Source organism: Somniosus microcephalus, chromosome 12 (genome assembly GCF_052327205.1).
Source record: "Somniosus microcephalus isolate GS21.2 chromosome 12, FLI_Smic_1.0, whole genome shotgun sequence".
Taxonomy (NCBI): domain Eukaryota; kingdom Metazoa; phylum Chordata; class Chondrichthyes; order Squaliformes; family Somniosidae; genus Somniosus; species Somniosus microcephalus.
In genome coordinates, this window is record NC_140998.1 from 13,373,999 (window position 1) to 13,397,666 (window position 23,668).

The window sequence follows — 23,668 nt, forward strand, 5'->3', positions numbered from 1 at the left end:
CTGTAAGCCTGTCACACATGAGACGGTTTACATATGGGCACTCTACTCTACCCTGGGGGTATCCAGACTGTGGCCCCTAACCCCTCACAATCTAGCTCCCAAAGCCTAGACACTAAGCAGGGGTAGGGAGGGGGCGCGGTGGTGGAGGCTGAAATTGGTCTTCGCTGCTGGCGTGAAACAGACTCATAGCAAGTCGACAGCCCTCGTGTGGGAGTCGCTGGAAATAAACAGACTGCGAGACTTTCATAGCAGCAAAGAAAAACGCGTGTTAGCTTTATTAACTCTCCGCATGGACTGAGGGACTCGGCCTCGTCGCAGGGCTATGACGTCATCACATAATCGACGACTCTTAAAGGGACCCTGCCCCGATAACCCAACCGAGTTCGATACATAACGTGGAGCGATAACAACACTGGCTATACATAGTGAATTGTGTTACTGTCCCTATGTGGTCTCCGCCACACACATCCCCCCAGAATTCACTAGAACTGGCAATGTCAGTCGTTGAGGGGCTCGGATCACACGGCCGAAACGGCTCCTTAAGTCCGGGGCGGGGACCGGGGGGGTCGCAGGAGGGTCCCCGGGCGCTCGGTGGTGGACTGAGGGTACAGAAGCCGGAGGTCGGCCCCGCCGCGGGGGCTGAGCCAACCCAACGGGTCGGTCCAGATCCAGGTGGGCCGGCTTAAGACGGTCCACGGAAATGTAGTCCGGCTTACCGCCGACATCCACCACGAAGTCCTTGTCCCCGACTTCCAGGACGCGGAATGATCTGTCGTAGGGTGGATGAAGAGGTCCCCGGTGGGCGTCGTGGCGGACAAAAATGTACTCCGCCGCATGAAGGTCGGGCAGAACGTGGGACTGAGGGAGACCGTGCTGCGACGTGGGCACCGGCGCAAAAACTTTGGCGTTGTCCAGGAGGGTGGACCGCTGACGGGCTGTGGCCCAAGGGTCCGTGGCGTTGGGGACGAAATCCCCGGGAACCCGCAGCGGCTGTCCGTAGACGAGCTCGGCGGACGAGGACTGGGGGTCCTCCTTCGGGGTGGTCCTGAGTCCCAGCATGACCCACGGGAGTCTGTCGATCCAACTGTCGTCCCGGAGGCTGGCCCGGTGCGCGGCCTTCATGGAGCGATGAAACCGTTCGCACAGCCCGTTAGCCTGAGGGTGCTATGCGGTGGTGCGGTGGAGTCTCAACCCGAGGCCTTGGGCAACAGCGTTCCAGAGCTCCGACGTGAACTGGGGCCCCCGGTCGGAGGAGACGTCAGATGGGGCGCCAAACCGGGTGACCCAAGTGTTGATGAATGCCCGAGCCACATCGACGGACATTGTTGATGATAGCGGGACGGCTTCCGGCCATCGGGTGGTTCTGTCGACCATCATGAGGAGGTGGGTGAACCCGTGGGAGGGAGGCAGGGGCCCCACCAGGTCCACGTTAACATGGTTGAACCGCCTCTCGGGCATTGCGAAAGGCGCCAAGGGGGCCTTAGTATGGCGATGCACTTTCGAGCGCTGGCATGCCACGCAGGTATTGGCCCAGTCGCGAACGTCCTTCTTGAGCCCGTGCCAGATGAACTTAGCCTCCACCAGCTTCTGTAACGTCTTCCTGCCTGGGTGGGAAAAGCTATGAACGGCGTCGAAAACCTGCCGTCTCCACCCGTCGGGCACGACGGGGTGTGGCTGCCCAGCGGAGACGTTGCACAGGAGCGTGGTGCCGGCATCGTCAAACGTGACGTCCGCTAACTGAAGGCCCGTGACAGCCGTCCTGTAGGCCTGGACGTCCGGGTCGGAGGCCTGGTCAGCCGCCATGCCGGTGTAGTCGATGCCGAGGTGTATGGCGCCGGTGGCGGCCCGGGAGAGACAGCCGGCGACAGGGTTGTTTTTCCCAGCCACATGCTGGATGTCCGTCGTGAACTCGGGGACGAAGGAAAGTTGGTGCTGTTGACGGGCCGACCACGGCTCGGAAACTTTGGCCATGGCGAAGGTCAACGGCTTGTGGTCCACGAACGGCGTGAACGGGCGGGCCTCCAGCAGGAAACGGAAGTGCCGGACGGCGAGGAAGACGCCGAGAAGCTAGCGATCGAAGGTGCTGTACTTCCGCTCATTGGGGCGGAGCTGCCGGCTGAAGAAGGCGAGCGGCTGCCAGGTGCCGTTGACCCACTGTTCGTGGATGGTGCCGACAGCATAGTCCGAAGCGTCAGTGGTGAGAGCGATCGGCACATCGGGCAACAGATGCGCCAGCATGGTCGCGTTAGCCAGGGCCCTTTTCGTATCCATGAAAGAATTGGCCATCTCCTCGGACCAGTCGACGGCGAGCTTGCCTTTGAGGGCCTCGTAAAGGGGCCGCACAAGCTGGTCTGCCCGGGGAACGAAGCGATGATAAAAGTTCACCATGCCCAAAAACTCCTGCAGGGCCTTCACGGTGAGGGGTCGCGGAAAATCCTTCACGGCCTCCTCTTTCGACGGCAGTGGCACCGCCCCGTCGTTCGTGATGCGGTGCCCGAGAAAGTCGATCGAGGACAGCCCGAACTGGCACTTGGCCGGATTGACGATTAGGCCATGCTGGCTGAGGCGTTCGAAGAGAGTCCAGAGGTGGGACACATGCTCCGTCCTGGAGGCGCTGGCGATGAGAATGTCGCCCAGGTAGACGAACAGGAATGGCAGGTCCCGTAACACGGTGTCCATTAGGCGTTGAAAAGCCTGAGCGGCGTTTTTGAGACCGAATGGCATGCGGAGGAATTCGAACAGCCCGAACGGGGTGATCATCGCGGTTTTCGGGACGTCCTGCGGCCGAACGGGGACCTGGTGGTAACCCCGAACGAGGTCCACTTTAGAGTTAACAACTTTCCCGGCCAGGCGGGCGGAAAAGTCCTGGATGTGTGGAATCGGGTAGCGGTCGGGGGTCGTAGCGTCGTTGAGGCGCCGGTAATCGCCGCACGGGCGCCAACCGCCGCCTGGTTTAAACATAGGAACATAGAAGATAGGAGCAGGAGCAGGCCATTCGGCCCCTCGAGCCTGCTCCGCCATTCAATGAGATCATGGCTGATCATCCAAATTCAGTACCCTGTCCCTGCCTTCTCCCCATATCCCTTGATCCCTTTAGCCTTAAGAAATATATCCAACTCCTTCTTGAATATATTTAATCAACTGGCCTCTACCGCCCTCTGTGGCAGAGAATTCCACAGGTTCACCACTCTCTGGGTGAAGAAATTCCTCCTCATTTCAGTCCTAAATGGCTTACCCCTTATCCTTAGACTATGACCCCTGGTTCTGGACTCCCCGGCCATCGGAAACATCCTTCCTGCATCTAGTCTGTCCAGGCCTGACAGAATTTTATAGGTGTGGTAAACCACTGTTTGTATTCCTGTTTGTCCTGTTTGTATTCCACTGTGTACATGCCTGGACATGCCTCGGCTGACTCCTCCCACAGGTCCTAGTATAAAGGTGACTGCTCCCCAGCCCTTGTATCCTGGACCGGTCGACCACTCGAGGCAGACCTCCATTCTGTTGTTAATAAAAGCCTTTGGTTACTCTTCTAACTCTCAGTCTTTTATGAGTAATTGATAGCGCATCAATTTTATTAACAACATTTTTATAATGGAGAAGATCCTCACACCAGCATGCCTGGACTTAGATCATCGGGAGGCGGACTCATCCACCAAGTTTACTCACTGGCTTAAGTGTTTCGAAAAATTCCTGACCGCCTCCGAAGCAATCAAATCGGACGAGGACAAACTGGATGTCCTGACCTCCAAAGTGAACCACCGAGTGTACTCGGTCATCCAAGACGCGACCTCGTACGCGGATGCTATCAAGCTCCTCAAGGACCAGTACACGCGCCCAGTGAACGAAGTGTACGCCAGGCACCTCCTGGGGAGTCGTAAACAACAACCTGGGGAATCGACCGTGGAATACCTTCAGGCACTGTCCGTGCTTGGCCGGGCCTGTGGTTGTAAGGATGTAAAGGCCGCCGTGTACACAGAGGAACTTATCCGGGACGCTTTTGTAGCGGGCCACAGATCCAATTACACACGACAGCGACTGTTGGAGCAGAGCAACCTCGACCTCAACAAGGCCTCTGAACTCGCACTATCGTTGGATGCAGCCTACCAGGGCATGGATGCCTACTCCTCTGCACCGTGGACGCCGCGGGGAATGACAGCCTGGGACACGGTAGGACCGCCTCATAGCGCCGTGCCACCCCAGCCACACCCCAACAACGGCCCAACTACCGCAGCAGTGTCCCAAGGCCAGACAGCAGTGCCCCAAGGCCAGAAATGCTACTTCTGTGGCCAGGCAAAACACCCCAGAGCGCGCTGCCCGGCAAAAAACGCGATCTGCTCGGGCTGCGGGAAGAAGGGACACTACGCTAGTGTCTGCAGGGCCAAAGCCACCCCGAACCCCAGCAGCGCCGCGTGTGGGCCATGCGGGCCGCCATTTTGGACCTCCCCGGCCGTGTGCGAATCACCGGTACAGCAGCCATTTTGGACGCCTCCAGCCACATGGGGATCATGGATGCCGCCATCTTGGACGACAGCCGGGACGCAGCAGGCCCCCGACACCGCCTCATCTGATACCCGCAGCGACACACCGACCCCTACGCTGGCATCCGTTACACTGGACCAAGCGAGACCGCACCAACTGGCCAGTTCCACAATGGACATTAAGGTAAATGGTCACGATACAATCTGCCTTTTTGACTCTGGGAGCACGGAGAGCTTCATCCACCCCGACACGGTGCGGCGTTGCTCTCTCCCAGTCCTGCCTGCGCAACAGCGGATTTCTATGGCCTCCGAGTCCCAGTCGGCGGACATCGGCGGCTACTGCGTGGTGACACTCGTAGTAGACGGGACCGTGTACGATCATTTTAAACTTCTGGTCCTGCCTGACCTCTGCGCTGCCGTCCTGCTGGGGTTAGATTTTCAGTGCCACCTTAAAAGTGTTACGATGGCGTACGGTGGACCCCTACCCCCACTCACAGTCCGCAGCCAGCAGCTTCCAAATTGCCCGCCGCGCACCAGGTGCAACCTCTCCACACTCAGAGTCACCTCCCCACCACTGTTTGCTAACCTCACCCCCGACTGTAAGCCCATCGCCACAAAGAGCAGGCGATACAGTGCCGGGGACAGGGTTTTCATTAAAACCGAAGTGGAGCGGCTCCTGAAAGAAGGGATTATTGAGGGCAGCACCAGCCCCTGGTGAGCCCAGGTTGTGGTCGTTAAGACCGGCGAGAAGCAGCGCCTGGTCATCGACTACAGCCAGACAATAAATCGCTACACCCTGCTGGACGCCTACCCACTCCCCCGTATAGCTGATATGGTCAACCAGATCGCGCAGTACCGCGTCTTCTCGACCATTGACCTGAAATCAGCGTACCACCAGCTCCCCATCCGCCCTGAGGACCGCCAGTACACTGCCTTTGAGGCAAACGGCCGACTCTATCACTTCCTTAGGGTTCCCTTTGGCGTCACCAACGGGGTCTCCATCTTCCAAAGGGAGATGGACCGGATGGTAGATCAAAATGCGTTGCAGGCCACTTTCCCATATCTGGACAATGTGACCATCTGCGGCCGTGACTTGCAGGACCATGACGCAAACCTCGAAAAATTCCTCCGCACCGCCCAACTCCTAAACCTGACATATAACAAGGAGAAGTGCATATTCCGCACAAACCGCCTCGCCATCCTTGGCTGTGTTGTGGAACACGGAGTCATCAGCCCCGACCCCGACCGGATGCGTCCCCTTATGGAACTTCCACTGCCCCACTGCCTCAAGGCCCTGAAGAGGTACCTAGGGTTTTTCTCCTATTACGCCCAGTGGGTCCCCTACTATGCGGACAAGGCCCGTCCGCTGATCAAGTCCACCTCTTTTCCCTTGACGGCAGAGGCCCGCTTAGCCTTCCACCGTATCAAGGAGGACATTGCCAAAGCCACCATGCACGCAGTGGACGAATCCATCCCCTTCCAGGTGGAAAGCGACGCGTCCGACTTTGCCCTGGCCGCTACCCTCAATCAGGCGGGGAGACCCGTGGCCTTCTTTTCACGAACCCTCCAAGGCCCGGAGACCAGACACTCCGCTGTTGAGAAGGAGGCCCAGGCGATTGTGGAGGCTGTGCGTCATTGGAGGCACTACCTGGCCGGAAAACGATTTACCCTGCTCACTGACCAGCGTTCAGTTGCTTTTATGTTTAACAACAAGCAGAGGGGCAAAATCAAAAATGACAAGATCTTGAGGTGGAGAATCGAACTTTCCACCTACAACTACGAGATCTTGTACCGGCCCGGGAAGCTAAATGAACCCCCGGATGCGCTATCGCGTGGCACCTGCGCCAGCGCGCAGATCGATAGACTACGGGTCCTCCACAATGACCTCTGCCACCCGGGGGTCACCAGGTTCTTCCACCTCATCAAGGCCCGCAACCTGCCTTACTCTATTGAGGAGGTCAGGACCATGACCAGGAACTGCCAAGTCTGGGCTGAGTGCAAACCACACTTTTATAGACCAGACAGGGCCCACCTGATAAAAGCCACTCGCCCCTTCGAGCGCCTGAGCGTTGATTTTAAAGGGCCTCTCCCCTCCTCCGACCGCAATGTGTACTTCCTCAATATTATTGATGAGTACTCCCGTTTCCCGTTCGCCTTCCCCTGCCCGGACATGACCAGTGCCACGGTCATTAAATGTTGGAACAACCTCTTCACCCTGTTCGGCTTCCCCAGCTATATCCATAGCGACCGGGGATCATCGTTTATGAGCGACGAACTCTGTCAGTACCTGCTAACTAGGGGTATTGCCACAAGCAGGACCACCAGTTACAACCCCCGGGGGAACGGACAGGTGGAAAGAGAAAATGCGACAGTTTGGAAGGCCGTCCTGCTAGCCTTAAAGTCTAGGGGCCTTCCAACCTCCCGCTGGCAGGATGTGCTCCCCGATGCGCTCCACTCTATTCGGTCACTGCTCTGCACTGCCACTAACGCCACCCCTCATGAGAAAATGTTTGTCTTCCCAAGGAAGTCCACATCAGGGACGTCGCTACCGCCATGGCTGACGTCCCCAGGGCCGGTCCTACTGAGAAGACACGTGAGGACCCATAAAACGGACCCCCTGGTCGAGAGGGTCGACCTCCTCCACGCCAACCCCCAGTATGCTTACATCGCATACCCGGACGGGCGGGAGGACACAGTCTCCATAAGAGACCTTGCACCCTCGGGGACCACAGTAACCCACTACCCACTACCACCCCCCCCCACGATCCGATATCCAGCCCCAGCAGACGGCAGGCCTGGGCCCCGCGACCCGCTCGACATCTACGAGGACGACACGCCTGTGCCACAGCCTACGCTGGACTCGACGCCGGAAGCTTCACTACCCCTGCCGTCGCCACGCCGATCACAGCGGCAGACAAGACCTCCGGAGAGACTCCAATACACTAACTTTTAATACACTTCACCCCGCCGGACTCAATTTTAAACAAGGGGTGAATGTGGTAAACCACTGTTTGTATTCCTGTTTGTCCTGTTTGTATTCCACTGTGTACATGCCTGGACATGCCTCGGCTGACTCCTCCCACAGGTCCTAGTATAAAGGTGACTGCTCCCCAGCCCTTGTATCCTGGACCGGTCGACCACTCGAGGCAGACCTCCATTCTGTTGTTAATAAAAGCCTTTGGTTACTCTTCTAACTCTCAGTCTTTTATGAGTAATTGATAGCGCATCAATAGGTTTTGATGAGATCCCCTCTCAATCTTCTAAACTCCAGTGAGTATAAGCCCAATCGACACAATCTCTCCTCATACGTCATTCCTGCCATCCCAGGTATCAGTCTGGTGAATCTTCACTGCACTCCCTCCATGGCAAGAACGTCCTTCCTCAGATAAAGCGACCAAAACTGCACACAATACTCAAGGTGTGGTCTCACCAAGGCCCTGTACAACTGCAGTAAGACATCCTTGTTCCTGTACTCGAACCCTCTTGCTATGAAGGCCAACATACAATTTGCCTTCTTAACCGCCTGCTGCACCTGCATGCTTACCTTCAGCGACTGGTGCACAAGAACACCCAGGTCTCTTTGCACGTCCCCTTCTCCCAATCTATTGCCATTCAAATAATAGTCTGACTTCCTGTTTTTGCCACCAAAGTGGATAACCTCACATTTATCCACATTATAGTGCATTTGCCATGTTTCTGCCCAATCACCCAACCTGTCCAAGTCGTACTGGAGTTTCACGACATCCTCCTCACAGCATACCCTCCCACCCAGCTTTGTGTCGTCTGCAAATTTGGAGATATTACCTCCAATTCCCTCGTCCAGATCATTAATATACAGGTATATTGTGAACAGCTGGGGTCCTAGGACCGATCCTTGCGGTACCCCACTAGTCACTGCCTGCCACTCGGAAAACGACCCGTTTATTCCAACTCTTTGCTTTCTATCCGCCAACCAGTTACCTATCCAAGTCAATACCTTGCCCCCAATCCCATGTGCCTTAATTTTGCATGCTAATCTCTTATGTGGGACCTTATCGAAAGCCTTCTGAAAGTCCAAATACACCACATCCACCGGTTGACTTTGTCCGATCCTGTCACTGCTTTCCAAGTGCTCTGCTATTACATCTTTTATAATGGACTCTAGCATTTTCCCCACTACCGATGTCAGGCTTAATTCCCCACTTTTTCTTTACCACCTTTTTTGAATAGTGTGGTAACATTAGCTACCCTCCAATCCATGGTTACTGTTCCAGAGTCATCTACTATTTCTAGGGCCACTTCCTTAAGTGCCCTAGGATGTAGATTATCAGGCCCTGGGGATTTATCGGCCTTCAGTCCCATCAATTTTCCTAACACCATTTCCCTACAAATACTGATTTCTTTCAGTTCCACCTTTTCATCAGACCCTATGTTCCCCGACATCTCTGGGAGGTTATTTGTGTCCTCCTTTGTGAAGACAGAACCAAAATATGTATTTAGTTGGTCAGCCATTTCTTTGTTCCCCATTATAAATTCCCCTGATTCTGACTGCAAGGGACCTACGCTTGACTTCACCAATCTTTTTTCTCTTCACATATCTATAAAAGCTTTTACAGTCAGTTTTTATGTTCCATGAAAGCTTACTCTCATATTCTATTTTCCCCTTCTTAATTAATCCCTTTGTCCTCCTTTGTTGAATCCTAAACTGCTCCCAATCCTCAGGATTATTGCTTTTTCTGGCCAATTTATATGTCCTCTCCTTGGATCTTATGCTATCCCTAATTTCCCTTGTTAGCCACGGTTGAGTCACCTTTTTTGTTTTATTTTTATGCGAATCTGGGATGAACAAATTCTGTAGCTCATCCATTCGGTCTTTGAATGTTTGCCATTGCCTATCCACCGTCAACCCTTTGAGTGACATTCCTCAATCAATCCTACCCAACTCGCTCCTCAGACCATCGTAGTTTCCTTTATTTAAATTTAGGACCCTAGTTGCTGAGTCAACTACTTCATTCTCCATCTTAATGAAGAATTCGATCATATTATGATCGCTCCGACCCAAGGGGCCTCGCACAACAGGATTGCTAATTAATCCTTTCTCGTTACATAATACCCAGTCAAAGATGGCCTGATCTCTGGTTGGTTCCTCGACATATTGGTCCAGGAAACCATCCTGTAAACACTCCAGGAATTCCTCCTCCACAGTATTGTTACTAATTTGGTTAGCCCAATCTATATGTAGATTAAAGTCACCCATGATGACTGCTGTGCCCTTATTGCACGCTTCTTTAATTTCCCTTTTAATGCCAACCCCAACCTCCGCCTTACTGTTTGGAGGCCTATATACCACTCCCACTAACGTTTTCTGCCCCTTAGTATTTCTCAATTCTACCCATACAGATTCCACATCATCAGAGCTAATATCCTTCATTACAATTGTATTAATCCCTTCTTTAACCAGTAATGCTACCCCACCTCCCTTTCCTTTCTGCCTATCTTTCCTGAATATCGAATACCCCTGGATGTTGAGTTCCCAGCCTTGGCCATCCTTGAGCCACGTTTCTGTAATCCCAACTAAATCATAATCGTTTACTTCTATTTGCGCAGCCAATTCATCCACCTTATTACGAATGCTCCTTGCATTAAGACACAAAGCCTTCAGGCTTGTTTTTTTAACGCTCTTAGACCTATTAGAATTATTATTTACTGTGGCCACGTTTGATTTAAACCGTTGATTTCTCTGACTGCCACTTTTGTTTTTCTCCTTCCTATCTTTTGCTTTTATCCTTGTTTTCCTTTCCTCTGTCTCCCTGCCCGGGTTCCCAACCCCCTGCCATTTTAATTTAAACCCTCCCCCAGAGCACTAGCAAACACTCCCCCTAGGACATCGGTTTCAGCCCTGCCCAGGTGCAAACCGTCCGGTTTGAACTGGTCCCACCTCCCCCAGAACTGGTTCCAATGTCCCAGGAACTTGAATCCCTCCCCGTTGCACCATTCCTCTAGCCACGTATTCTTCTGAAATAGCCTTCTATTTCTACTCTGACGAGCACGTGGCACTGGTAGCAATCCTGAGATTACTACCTTTGAGGTCCTATTTTTTAATTTATCTCCTAACTCCCTATATTCCGCTTTTAGGACCTCATCCCGCTTTTTACCTATATCGCTGGTGCCTATATGCACCATGACAACTGGCTGTTCACCCTCCCCTTCCAAGATGTTCTGCAGCCGCTCTGAGACATCCTTGACCCTTGCACCAGGGAGGCAACACACCATCCTGGAGTCTCGTTTGCGACCGCAGAAACGCCTATCTATTCCCCTTACAATAGAATCCCCTATTACTATAGTTCTACCACTCTTTTTCCTCCCGTGCTGTGCAGCAGAGCCACCCCTGGTGACAGGAAGTTGGCTGCTGCTGCTTTCATCTGATAAGCCATCCCCCTCAACAGCACTCAAAGTGGTGTATCTGTTTGAGAGGGGGACCCCTGCACGACCTGCCTGCGCCTAGTACTCTGCCTGTTGGTCACCCATTCCCTTTCTTCCTGTCCAACCTCTACCTGCGGTGTGTCCAACTTTGTAAACGTGCTATTCACGACGTCCCAAGCATCGTGAACGCTCCAGTATGCATCCAATCGCAGCTCCAGCGCCGCAATGCGGTCTGTCAGTAGCTGCAGCTGGATGCACTTCCTGCACATGTAGTTGTCAGGGACACAGGAAGTGTCCCTGAGTTCCCACATATCGCAGGAGGAACATACCACGTGGCCGGGCTGTCCTGCCATGACTTACCCTTTAATTAATTGAATTTAAATTAAATCAATCAATCCCACTAATTACACTACAGTTAAATGGTTTACCGACAGTCCCCACTACACCAGAGAGACTTTAGCAACTATAAACCACAGAGTTAAAGTTTAAAAATAGAGAAATACTCACCAACCAATCACTTACCTGCTTCCTAGTGATGTCACACTTTGATTACTTTTTACCTCTCTCTCCCGCTGCTGAGTTGGTACGCCTCACCTCGCTGCCGCTTTTAAACTACCGCCACTCCTCGCTGCTCCTCACCCAGGTCCATCGCTCTGGTCGGGCCTCGCTGAATCTGCCGCTTTTAAACTGCCGCCGCTCCTCGCTGCTCCTCACCCAGGTCCGTCGCTCTGGTCAGGCCTCGCTGCTGCCGCCGCTTTTAAACTGCCGCCGCTCCTTGCTGCTCCTCACCCAGGTCCGTCGCTCTGGTCGGGCCTCACTGAATCCGCCGCTTTTAAACTGCCGCTGCTCCTTGCTGCTCCTCACCCAGGTCCGTCGCTCATTTCGGTGCGATGTGGAGGGGTGAGGCCCACGGACTGTTCGACCGGCGAATGATGCCGAGGCGCTCCATCGTGTCGAACTCGGCTTTAGCAATGGTGAGTTTCCCTGGTTGAGGCGCCGAGCGCAGTCGTAGACAGGCAGACTGGTGGTCGGGATGTGGTGTTCTACCCCGTGCTTGGTGGCGGCAGACGAGAAAGTGGGCTTTGTGAGGTCTGGGAACCTGGCGAGGAGGCGGGAAAACTCGTCGGAGGCCGAGAGTGCGCTGGACAACTTCGTCGTGCCGGGACCATTGAGCGAACACGGGAGCGAACTGAAAGTCTCAGCGTTGACGAGACATCGGTTCTTGACATCCACCAAAAGGCCATTGGCGCAGAGGAAGTCAGTGCCGAGAAGCGGGGTGGACACTTTCACTGTAACAAAGTCCCAAGCGAAACGCTGCCCGCCAAAACACAGCGCCACGCTCCGTTTCCCGAAAGTACGGATGGAACTGCCATTGGTGGTTTCGAGGTCGGGGCCGTGGTTCCCCCCCTGTATGTCTACGGTTGACGCAGGCAGGACGCTTACCTGGGCACCCGTGTCACAGAGGAAACGACGTCCAGAGTCAGTGTCCGTAATGAATAACAGACTACCTGAACGGACAACAGCCATGGTAGCTAATGAGTGAGCCTTCATGTTTCCCAACGCGATAAAGCTGCACGGGGGCCGGCACTTCTTAGCGTTGGGGCCGAACTGCGTGTGGTAGAAGCACATGCTTGGGGGCTGCCGCCATTGGGCTGTGGCGGTGGGGGCATGGCCACGCAGTACTGTTGCCCGGCGGAGAAAAATTTGTCAGCCTCCTTGGCCAGGGCGCGGAAATCACTATTATGAGAGTTGGCTAAAGCCGACCGTACCTGCCCTGGCAGCTGTTGTAGGAACAGTTCTCTGAAGAGGAAGCACGGCTTGTGCTTGCCCAGGAGGGTTAACATGTGGTCCATCAGTTCTGAGGGCTTGGTGTCGCCAAGCCCGGGTAGAGAGAGAAGCTGGCATGCGCGCTCGGGTTCAGTTAATCCAAAAGTCTCTAGGAGGTGCATTCTCAGCGTCGCAAATTTGTGGTGCTCCGGGGGTTCCTCGAGCAGGCTCACGACTCTGGCCGCGGTGGAGCTGCCGAGAGCAGAGACGACGTAATAACACTTCGTGTCGTCCGCGGTGATGTCCCGGAGTGCAAACTGAGCCTCAGCCTGGGCGAACCAAGCGGCAGCCTGCCGTTCCCAAAACTCCGGTAATTTGAGAGAAACGGCGTTCGTCGCCATCTCGGATAAAGTCTTTGGAAACGTCCAAAAGCGAAACGGGGTCACCAATGTAGGAGTCGCTGGAAATCAACAGGCTGCGAGACTTTCATAGCAGCAAAGAAAAACGCGTGTTAGCTTTCTTAACTCTCCGCATGGGCTGAGGGACTCGGCCTCGTCGCAGGGCTATGACGTCATCACACAATCGACGACTCTTAAAGGGACCCTGCCCCGATAACCCAACCAAGTTCCGTACATAACGTGGAGCGATAACAACATTGGCTATACATAGTGAATTGTGTTACTGTCCCTATGTGGTCTCCGCCACACTCGTCCAATTTTCTTGACTTCAAAAAGAAAAGAAAGACTTGCATTTATATAGCACCTTTCACGACTGCAGGACATCTCAAACTGCTTTACAGCCATTGAAGTACTGCTTGAAGTGTAGTCACTGTTGTAATGCAGGAAATGCGGCAGCCAATTTGCACAAAGCAAGCTCCCACAATCAGCAATGTGCTAATGGCCAGATAATCTGTTTTTTTGTGAAGTTGATTGAGGGATAAATATTGGCCCCAGGACACCCGGGATATTCCTCTGCTCTTCTTCAAAATAGTGCCATGGGATCTTTTACTTCAACCTGAGAGGACAGACGGGGCCTCGGTTTAACGTCCCAGCTGAAAGATGGCAACTCCGACAGTGCAGCACTCCCTCAGTACTGCACTGGGAGTGTCAGCCTAGATGCTTGTGCTCGAAGTCTCCGGATGTGGGACTTCAATCCACAACCTTCTGGCTCAGAGGTGAGAGAGTGTGACCCAATGAGACGCAGCTGATACTTCAATAGGAAATGAATAAAGGCACAGTGTAAAAACTAGGTGCTGATTCGCTATCAACTGTTTTTGCACTACTTGCGAAGACCAATTATCATCCCTTAAGTCTCATTTGGGTTTATACTTCTTTCTCGTTGGTTTCTCCTGTTTGAATCTTGTGGGCCTGAATGTTTGGGAAAGGGTTATTGCCTCACTGGTGGATAAATCCATGCAATGAAGATCCTGAACAAAGAATCCCTTGGAAGCCCCAAATGGCTTGTGATCCACACAGGCACAAACGACCTACGCACCCTAAGGGAAGGCACTGCTAGGGCGGTGAGCAGGATGGCGGAAAAGGCCAGCAGGGAATTCCCCGAGGCGCGGATCGTGATCTCCACACTACTGCCCAGAAAGGACACCCCAGCCTATATAATCCACAACACCAACAGGGAGATCGACACGAGATGTACTGCCCTCCCCAACGTCTACCTGGCCCATCACCCAAACATCAACACAAGGGACCTCTATGACGAAATACATCTACTCAAACAGCGGATGTGGATCTTCGCAAAAAACCTCATATACATTGCCAAAAGACGCAGCCCTCCCACCCCCTCTACCATTGGGAGCCCTAACCCAAACAGGACCACCACTGTCCCCCACCCCCCTATACAAAACCAACAACAGAACCGTGCTTTTGTAGCTGACCCCAGACCCCCCTCCAGACCACAGACTGTAGACCAAGAACTGAGAAAGATCATGACGATGATGAACACCCTGATAGAAAGCCGGAGAGGAATGCACTAAATTATTAATATTGTTACTTCATCATTATCATTATTGTTATTTTATCATTACTATTACTAGATATCAGTATGTGCATGCCTCATGAAATTTATACTAAATCGTCATTTAGCATTATAGAAACTAGTGTTTTCACACTCATCCCACAAAATAGGTCCATTTTATTTCGTTTTTTGAACTATATAAATGCGTTCTTTCCACATAAGCTGCTGGAATATCCAGGGTCTCCGCTCCTCAACTTTTGGGATGAAGAGTACAGACCCTGAATTCCTAAAAGCTATAAAAGACATTGATATAATTGTGTTAACAGAAACATGGTGCCAAAAGGACGTGCCCACCCACTGTCCTCCAATGTACCATGAAATCATTGTGCCCTCAGTAAAGAACACTAAAACACGCAAGGGCAGAACCTCCGGGGGAATCTTGGTGTGGTATAAAGGAGAACTGGACAAACACATCTCACCGATAAAACAGGGAAAATCACACGTATGGCTAAAATTAGATAAAAATATAGGAATAGCAAAAAAAGATGTTTACTTATGTGCGATCTACATACCTCCAATACAATCGCCATATTTTGAAGAGGAGATATTTGACACTCTCCACATGGAAATCAGCCATTTCCAGGCCCAAGGAAAGGTGCTACTATGTGGGGACCTAAATGCAAGGACCGGATGTGAACCTGACTTCATAGACCCACAGGGCAACAACCATGTGTTTGGCCAGACCCCTTTATATGTCACACCAGCCATCGCAAATCGGAACAACCTTGATTGTGAAATAAATAAAAGCGGTAGGGAGGTAGTGCAACTCTGCCGAGCCTTAGGCCTGTACATAGTTAACGGTAGGTTCAGAGGGGACTCCTTAGGGAGACTCACATATTCCTCAACTCTTGGGTCTAGTGTGGTGGATTATACAATCACTGACCTGGACCCCTGCGATATCAACGCATTCACTGTCAGGCAGCAATCCCCCCTCTCAGACCATAACCAAATAAATGTGTACCTTAAACTTTCTGCCCAAACTACAGACACAAAAAAGGAACCCAGTAAGCTCCATAAAATAAACCAGACATACAGATGGGCCCCAGACAGTGGAGACAAATTCATCACAGCACTAAACTCACCTGATCTCACAAGTAAAATATCAAAATTTAAAGAAAATCTATATGAGATCACCAGAGATGGTGTAAACATGGCCATAGATGATATAAATATGATCTTCCATGAGGCAGCTGTAAAAGCCGACCTTGTGAAACAGAAGAGGAAACGTTACAAAAGACACAATAAAAATGAGAAATGGTTTGACCACGAATGCAAAAATGCCAGAAAAGACCTGAGAAAAATATCAAACCAAAAACATCGCCAACCAAACAATCCAGACCTACGCACTAGATACAATGAGACCCTCAAAAGATATAAACACACCATTAGGAACAAAACACAAAACTATACCCACAAAATACTCGAAGAAATTGAAAACTCCATTAATCCAAATCAATTCTGGGAAATGTGGAATAACCTGAGTACAACACAATTGCAAGCATTACCAATCCAAGATGGCGACATCTGGAGAACACATTTTGAAAACCTCTACAAAGACATCCCAATAAACGAAACAAACCCAAGTCAACATCATGTCACAGAAAAACTCCACACATTAGAAGCAACAATTAAAGACAACCAAAACCCTCTAGACTCCCCAATCACATGGAAAGAACTGGCCACAAAAACAAAATCTCTCCACCTAAAGAAAGCCTGTGGTCCAGACAACATCAAAAATGAAATGCTCAAGTTCAGCAATATGGAGATGCAGGGTGCGGTACTCAAGTTATTCAACATCATATTACGTTCAGGCTGTTTTCCCGATATCTGGTGCCAAGGACTCATCTCTCCCATATATAAAAGTGGAAACAAATCAGACCCAAATAACTACCGTGGCATCTGTGTCAACAGTTGTCTAGGGAAGTTATTCTGCAGTATTCTAAATAGTAGATTACTGGATTTTCTTAACAAACATAAGATCCTTAGAAAAAATCAAATAGGCTTTCTTCCAAAACACCGCACCACCGACCATATCTATACCCTTCACACTCTCATTGAAAAGCATGTACACCAAACAAAAAATGGGAAAATATTCGCTTGTTTCATTGACTTCAAGAAAGCCTTTGACTCTATCTGGCACGAAGGGCTCTATTACAAACTTCTTCAGTGTGGAATAGGGGGCAAAGTCTATGACCTTATTAAATCGATGTATCTGAAAAATAAATGCGGTGTCAAAATTGGAGGCAAACGCACCTGTTTCTTCACCCAGAGAAGAGGCGTCCAGCAGGGCTGCAATTTGAGCCCGACCCTGTTCAACATATACATAAATGAACTAGCAGACATGCTGGAGCAAAGCGAGTCACCGGGTCTATGTCTCCTGGATGGAGAAGTGAAATCCCTGTTCTATGCGGACGACCTGGTTCTGCTGTCTCCCACAGAACATGGATTACAGCAACAACTAGACCTACTCGACAAATACTGCCAAAATTGGGCCCTAACAGTAAATCTAAAGAAAACCAACATCATGATTTTTCAAAAAAGGCCCAGATGTCAGGAAAACAAATACCAGTTTACTCTCAGTGATACCATCATAGGACACACTATGAGCTACACTTACCTTGGTCTAACCATTACAGCATCAGGGAGCTTCAGCATAGCAGTGAATGCACTAAAAGAAAAAGCCCGAAGAGCCCTATATGCAATAAAAAGAAAATTCTACAACATCCAAATCCCAATCAAAATCTGGCTAAAAATATTTGACAGCATAATCCTGCCGATTGCGCTGTACGGTAGTGAAGTATGGGGCCCGCTCAATCACCATAGCTACACTAAATGGGAAAAACACACAAGAGAAGCCCTACATGCAGAATTTTGCCGAAGCATCCTTCGCACCCAAAGGAAAACACCAACAAATGCATGCAGAGCCGAACTAGGCAGATACCCACTGATAATAAACATCCAAAAACGAGCACTAAACTTCCTAAATCACCTCAAATCTAGCTCCCCAGACACCCTTCATTTTAAAGCCATCCAGACCCAAGAGCTAAACCCAGAAAAGAGTCCCCTGAGTCAGCTGCTACTGAAACTAAGTACTCCTACTCAGCCGGACCCTGACCAGTCCCAGACCAACACTGCCGTCCAAACACCAATCCGAGTGAACCAAATCATTAAACAAAGCAAAGAAACCTACCTGGAACATTGGAACAAAATAACCAAAAGCCAAAGCAGATTAGAATGTTACCGGGCCCTAAAAAGAGAATATAAACTGGCAGACTATCTCTCGACCATCAGAGACACAAAACAGAGACAGACCCTCACCAGGTACAGACTAAGCGACCACCAACTGGCAATTGAAAAAGGAAGATACAAGAAATCCTGGCAGCCTAGAGAGAATAGAATATGTGATCAATGTCTGGCCGGCGAGGTTGAGACAGAGATGCATTTCCTCCTAAAATGCGAAAAATTCAACACATCAAGAAACATATTATTTGACAAGCTCAGCCAAACAACCCCAGATTTCAAGGAATTGGATGACCTGTCAAAATTAAGATTAGTCCTGGGAGAAGGAGACAGACCATACCTTGGTGCCAAATATGTAACAACATGTCACAACCTGAGGACTGTTTAAAATTAATACTGAATATACCCACTGATGTACAAAGACTGTTTAAATTAATATTGTTTAAAGTAATATTGTATGTACCCAACAAAGGTCAAAATTGTTTGACACCTACAGAATGTTGGAAAACTGTACTTTTTGTTATGTAAGCTTTGGCAATATGGTTCCCTGTAAACTTTCATGCCAATAAAGCATTTGAATTGAATTGAATTGAAAAATTGAATCAAAGCACAGAGACCTGTTTCAGCAACTGGAGGTGGGTGGAGATTAATGGGGACATGAGTTGAATATGGTGTCGGATATTCTATTCTTATATATGTAGCATTAGGATTTGGTTTAATCCCTTATGATTAAGGCTTTGGCTTTCTTTTCACTGAATAATAGTTTGTAAATTTGTACTGTGGCTAGACATAATAAAATGGTCAAGTTACTCAATCCCAGGATTCTTCAGGGTATGGATGACATTTAGCAAGAAAATGCTTTGTCAGCAAGGAGTGGTCTTTTGTTAGCAAAGAGTGCTGAATACGGGGCCAGTGGCCTCCCAGATAAGAGGGTAGTCTATATCACAAACAAACATGACAATGATCAACAGACCAGTTAGAAAACTGAAAAAACAATTCCTTTTAAGGGAAGGCTGTGCATGACTAGAGCCCTATAAAGATATTAAGCCTTTCTTCACAATTTGTAGAAAGAGACAAAAACGAAAGAATTGACGAAGATAACGCTCCCTATCCAGAACGAAAGTGGGTATTATCGTTTATTTCTCTGTATAACTATTGCTTAAGACATTGAGTGTTTCAAGACTCGGTCAAACTCAGTAAAGATTATTTGAAACCAAGTTGGTGTCCAGCCCAAGAACCTTACAATGGTGCACAGGTAATGGGCCCAAGAAAAGAACAAGCTTCAAGACGCCTGCTCCAGTATTTTATAATTTTGTTAATTGCACATGTACACAGTTGATCTTATTGATTCTCAGGATTTATTGCTCATCCCTAGTAGCTCTGAAGACGTGATGGTGGACCTTCTCCTTGAATAGCTAAAACTCAACCACATAGTGTGGGGCTGGAGTCATGTGTAGACCAGACTAAGTAAGATGGCAGATTCCCTTCCCTGAAGGATATTAGTCAACCAATTGGGTTTTGATGACAATCTGATAGCTTCCATGGTCACTTTTCATGAGCTAGGCCAGAAATGACCACTCTTACTGAATTCAGTGTCACTACTTCCCGTGGCTGGGTTTGAACTCACAACCTCTGGTCCAGCACCAGTAACTGCTGTCTGTTCAATGTATTGAGTGCCCTATCCTTACCGAGCTCAGGTCTCTCCATTTCTTACCCAGTATCTGCTTGACATTCAGGTCCGAGGGATTGAGTTGCTGGTAGAGGGCGAACAGCAGATGCTCTCTGTCCTCTGCGCCTTGTAACTTCAGCTGGTCAAACAGCTCCGGGTCAGTGTTGGCTAAATGCTGACCGGTAATCCCGAGTTCTAAAGAGAAAGGAGACAGACCGACATTATGGGGAGCATGACCTGGCACCTCCCGATGTAAGGAAGGCCGCGAGCGAAGGAATGAACCAAATGAGGGGGATCCAGGAACACTCCCAGAAAGATACTGTCACATTTTAGCTGGGGAGAAAATAGCCACAAAATGGTGGCATTGAAGCAAAGGAAGGGGGTCAGAAAATAGAGGAATAAAATGGCAACTCAGGCAAATTTGAACTAAACAATTACGTGACTAAGCCCCACTTGATCGAGTTAAGAAAGAAAGTGCATTTATACGGCAACTTTCACAACCTCAGGACGTCCCAAAGTGCATCACAGTCAATGAAGTACTTTTTGAAATGTAGTCACTGTTGTAATGTAGGAAATGCGGCAGGCAATTTGCGCACAGCAAGCTCCCACAAACAGTAATGTGATAACGACCAGATCATCTTTTTTTTTGTGTTGTTAGTTGAGGGATAGATATTGGCCAGGACACCACGGAGAACTCCTCTGTTCTTCTTCAGATAGTACCGTAGGATCTTTCATGCCCAATGGAGAGGGCAGACGGGCGCAGCTCTCGGGGAGGGGAGGACTTCCCGGCCTACGGATTTCTATGTCTGTTGAAACACATCAAATTTACACCGAGTTTCTGACTAAGTGAAGCACACACACAGGCATCAATCTCCTTACCTTTGACACGCTCTACGCATGACTGGAAGCCGGAGTCGATCAGCCATTCGCAAACTTCCTCAGTCGTCATTTTCTCCAGTGACACAGACACTCCTGAGACATGAATGTCCTGGAACAGGTTTTTGGACAGTCAGAATTGGAGAGCGTTAGATTAAAGAAAGAAAGACATGCATTTCTATAGCACCTTTCACAACCTCAGGATGTCCCAAAGTACTTTACAGCCAATGAAGCACAGGCGTTTCTCTGCAGTACTGAGGCTGAGGGGCTGAGAGATGCAAAACGGAGGTGCTGCAGCGCCACCCCTGGCGGGGCGTGTTATTACAGTGTGACAGGTTTACATAGGAAATTTACATTATAAATGTGGGCACAGAGATTTCAAATAGAAAGAGTTGACAGACATAAGATTATTAATATATTAACAGATTCAAGACAGAGCTTCCTGGTTCTACAGTAGGTAAAAGACACGGCTCACTGTGGTACTAATCCCAGTCTGTACTGAGTTAGTCGATCTGAGTCAAGGCCAGGACTGTAGTGCGGTAATTAAGATGCCGCCTCTCTCGACAAGTCACAGCTCGTGCTACCCAGTTACTCCTGCTGGAAAGTGAGCACGCGCGGCCATTCTGGTGAGGATAGTGTCAGGCTCTGCTGTGATGCCCTTCATGGTTGGTCAGCCTCTGATGCTCACTACCAGGGCTCGCATATCAAGATTGGCAGCTGACGGGAAGGGGCCAGGGGGCAGTTGGCAACTGTGGGATGGTACAATCAGGAGAGATGGGGACCAAATTAATTTTTAAGGTGCTTGGCCAAGGAACAGTGGGGAGATGAGGAGAATTTTTTTTTTTTTACGCAGCGAGTTGTTGTGATCTGGAACGCGCTGCCTGAAAGGGCGGTGGAAGCAGGTTCAATAGTAACTTTCAGTAGAGAATTGGAAAAGGAAAAATTTGCAGGATCATGGGAACGAGTAAGGGGAGTGGGACTAATTGGATCGCTCTTTCAGAGAGCCAGCACAGGCATGATGGGCCGAAAAGCCTCCTTCTGAGCTGTATGAGTCTATGAAAGAAAATTGCCAAAATAAATAATTGGGATGATAATTCCTTCTTTAGAGAATTCTACACCAGTGCCTTTAGTCTCGTCAAGATTCACATACAGCAAAGTGCAATCCTCTCACTGTTTTAGCCCAGTTCAATTCTCGAGTCAGTCACCTCATCTGCTCCTGATGTGCCGACCCTTTCGCTTCGTGTCCGATACTTGAAGTCTTCCGCTCCAATGTCCTGGGTCTCGCTGCCTGCATGATAATCATGTTAAAAATTCACAACATTTATTTCTCTGTTTGATATACACACCCCTTTGGTGTCAGACTTAACACACTCCTTGGAAATGTTATGACCCCACAGGCCATGGTGTCACATGAGTGAAGATACATAAGAACATAAGAAATAGGAGCAGGAGTCGGCCATTCGGCCCCTCGAGCCTGCTCCGCCATTCAATAAGATCATGGCTGATCTTCGACCTCAACTCCACTTTCCCGCGCTATCCCCATATCCCTCGATTCCCTTAGTATCCAAAAATCTATCGATCTCTGTATTGAATATACTCAACGACTGAGCCTCCACAGCCCTCTGGGGTAGAGAATTCCAAAGATTCACCACCCTCTGAGTGAAGAAATTTCTCCTCATCTCAGTCCTAAATGGCCGACCCCTTATTCTGAGACTGTGACCCCTGGTTCTAGACTCCCCAGCCAGGGGAAACATCCTCCCTGCATCTACCCTGTCAAGCCCTGAAAGAACTTTATATGTTTCAATGAGATCACCTCTCATTCTTCTAAACTCTAGAGAATATAGGCCTGGTCTACTCAATCTCTATTCATAGGACAATCCCCCCATCCCAGGAACCAGTCTGGTGAACCTTCGTTGCACTCCCTCTATGGCAAGTATATCCTTCCTTAGGTAAGGAGACCAAAACTGTGCACAGTACTCCAGGTGTGGTCTCACCAGGGCCCTATATAATTGCAGTAAGATGTCTTTACTCTTATACTCAAATCCTCTTGTAATAAAGGCCAACATACCATTTGCTTTCCTAATTGCTTGCTGTACCTGCATGTTAACTTTCAGTGATTCGTGTACAAGGACACCCAGGTCCCTCTGAACAACAACATTTCCCAATCTCTCACCATTTAAAAAATACTCTGCTTTTCTATTTTTCCTACTAAAGTGGATAACTTTACACTTTTCCACATTATATTCCTTCTGCCATGTTCTTGCCCACTTTCTTAACCTGTCTATATCCCTTTGGAGCCTCTTTACATCCTGCTCACAACTCACTTTCCTACCTAGCTTTGTATCGGCAGCAAACTTGGATATATGACATTTGGTCCCCTCATCCAAATCATTGATACAGATTGTGAATAGCCGAGGCCCAAACACTGATCCTTGCGGTACCCCACTAGTTACAGCCTGCCAACCCGAAAATGACCCGTTTATTCCTACTCTCTATTTTCTGTCCATTAACCAATCCTCAATCCATGCCAATCCCATGAGCCCTAATTTTGTGTAATAACCTCTTGTGTGGCACCTTATCGAATGCTTTTTGAAAATCCAAATACACCACACCTACTGGTTCCCTCTTATCTACCCTGCTAGTTACAATCTCAAAAAACTCTAACAGATTTGTCAAACACAATTTCCCTTTCATAAATCTGTGTTGACTCTGCCCAACCATATTATAAGTTTCTAATTGCCCTGTTACCACATCCCTAATAATAGATTCGAGCATTTTCTCTACGACTGATGTCAGGCGAACTGGTCTGTAGGTCCCTGTTTTCTCTCTCCCTCCTTTCTTGAAGAACGGGTCTACATTTGCTACCTTCCAATCCGCAGGGCTCTTCTAGAATCTAGAGAATTCTGGAAGTTCAAAACCAATGCATCCACTATCTCTATAGCCTCCTCTTTTAAAACCCTAGGATGTAGGCCATCAGGTCCATGGGATTTGTTGGCTTTTAATCCCAGTAATTTCTCCAATACTATTTCTTTACTAATACTGCAGTAATTTCTTTCAGTTCCTTATTCTCACTAGATCTTTGGTTCCCCACTATTTTCGGAATGGTTTTGTGTCTTCTTCCTTGAAGAGAGATGCAAAGTATTTGTTTAATGTCTCTGCCATTTCCTTGTTCCCCAATATAATTTTCTGCTGTCTCTGCCTGTAA

General features: G+C 49.5%; 1 protein-coding gene across 1 annotated transcript in view; it reads right to left on the reverse strand.

The window, feature by feature from the left end:
- LOC147109030 (uncharacterized) overlaps positions 1-23,668 on the reverse strand; it is a 195,981-nt gene that overhangs the window by 171,872 nt on the left and 441 nt on the right. Inside the window, exons 2-4 of the mRNA XM_086004169.1 lie at positions 21,669-21,751; positions 20,467-20,575; positions 19,633-19,782 (exon numbers count right to left, since the gene is read on the reverse strand). Coding sequence (XP_085860295.1) covers positions 19,633-19,782; positions 20,467-20,575; positions 21,669-21,751 — 342 coding nt within the window. The remainder of the gene's footprint in view (positions 1-19,632; positions 19,783-20,466; positions 20,576-21,668; positions 21,752-23,668) is intronic.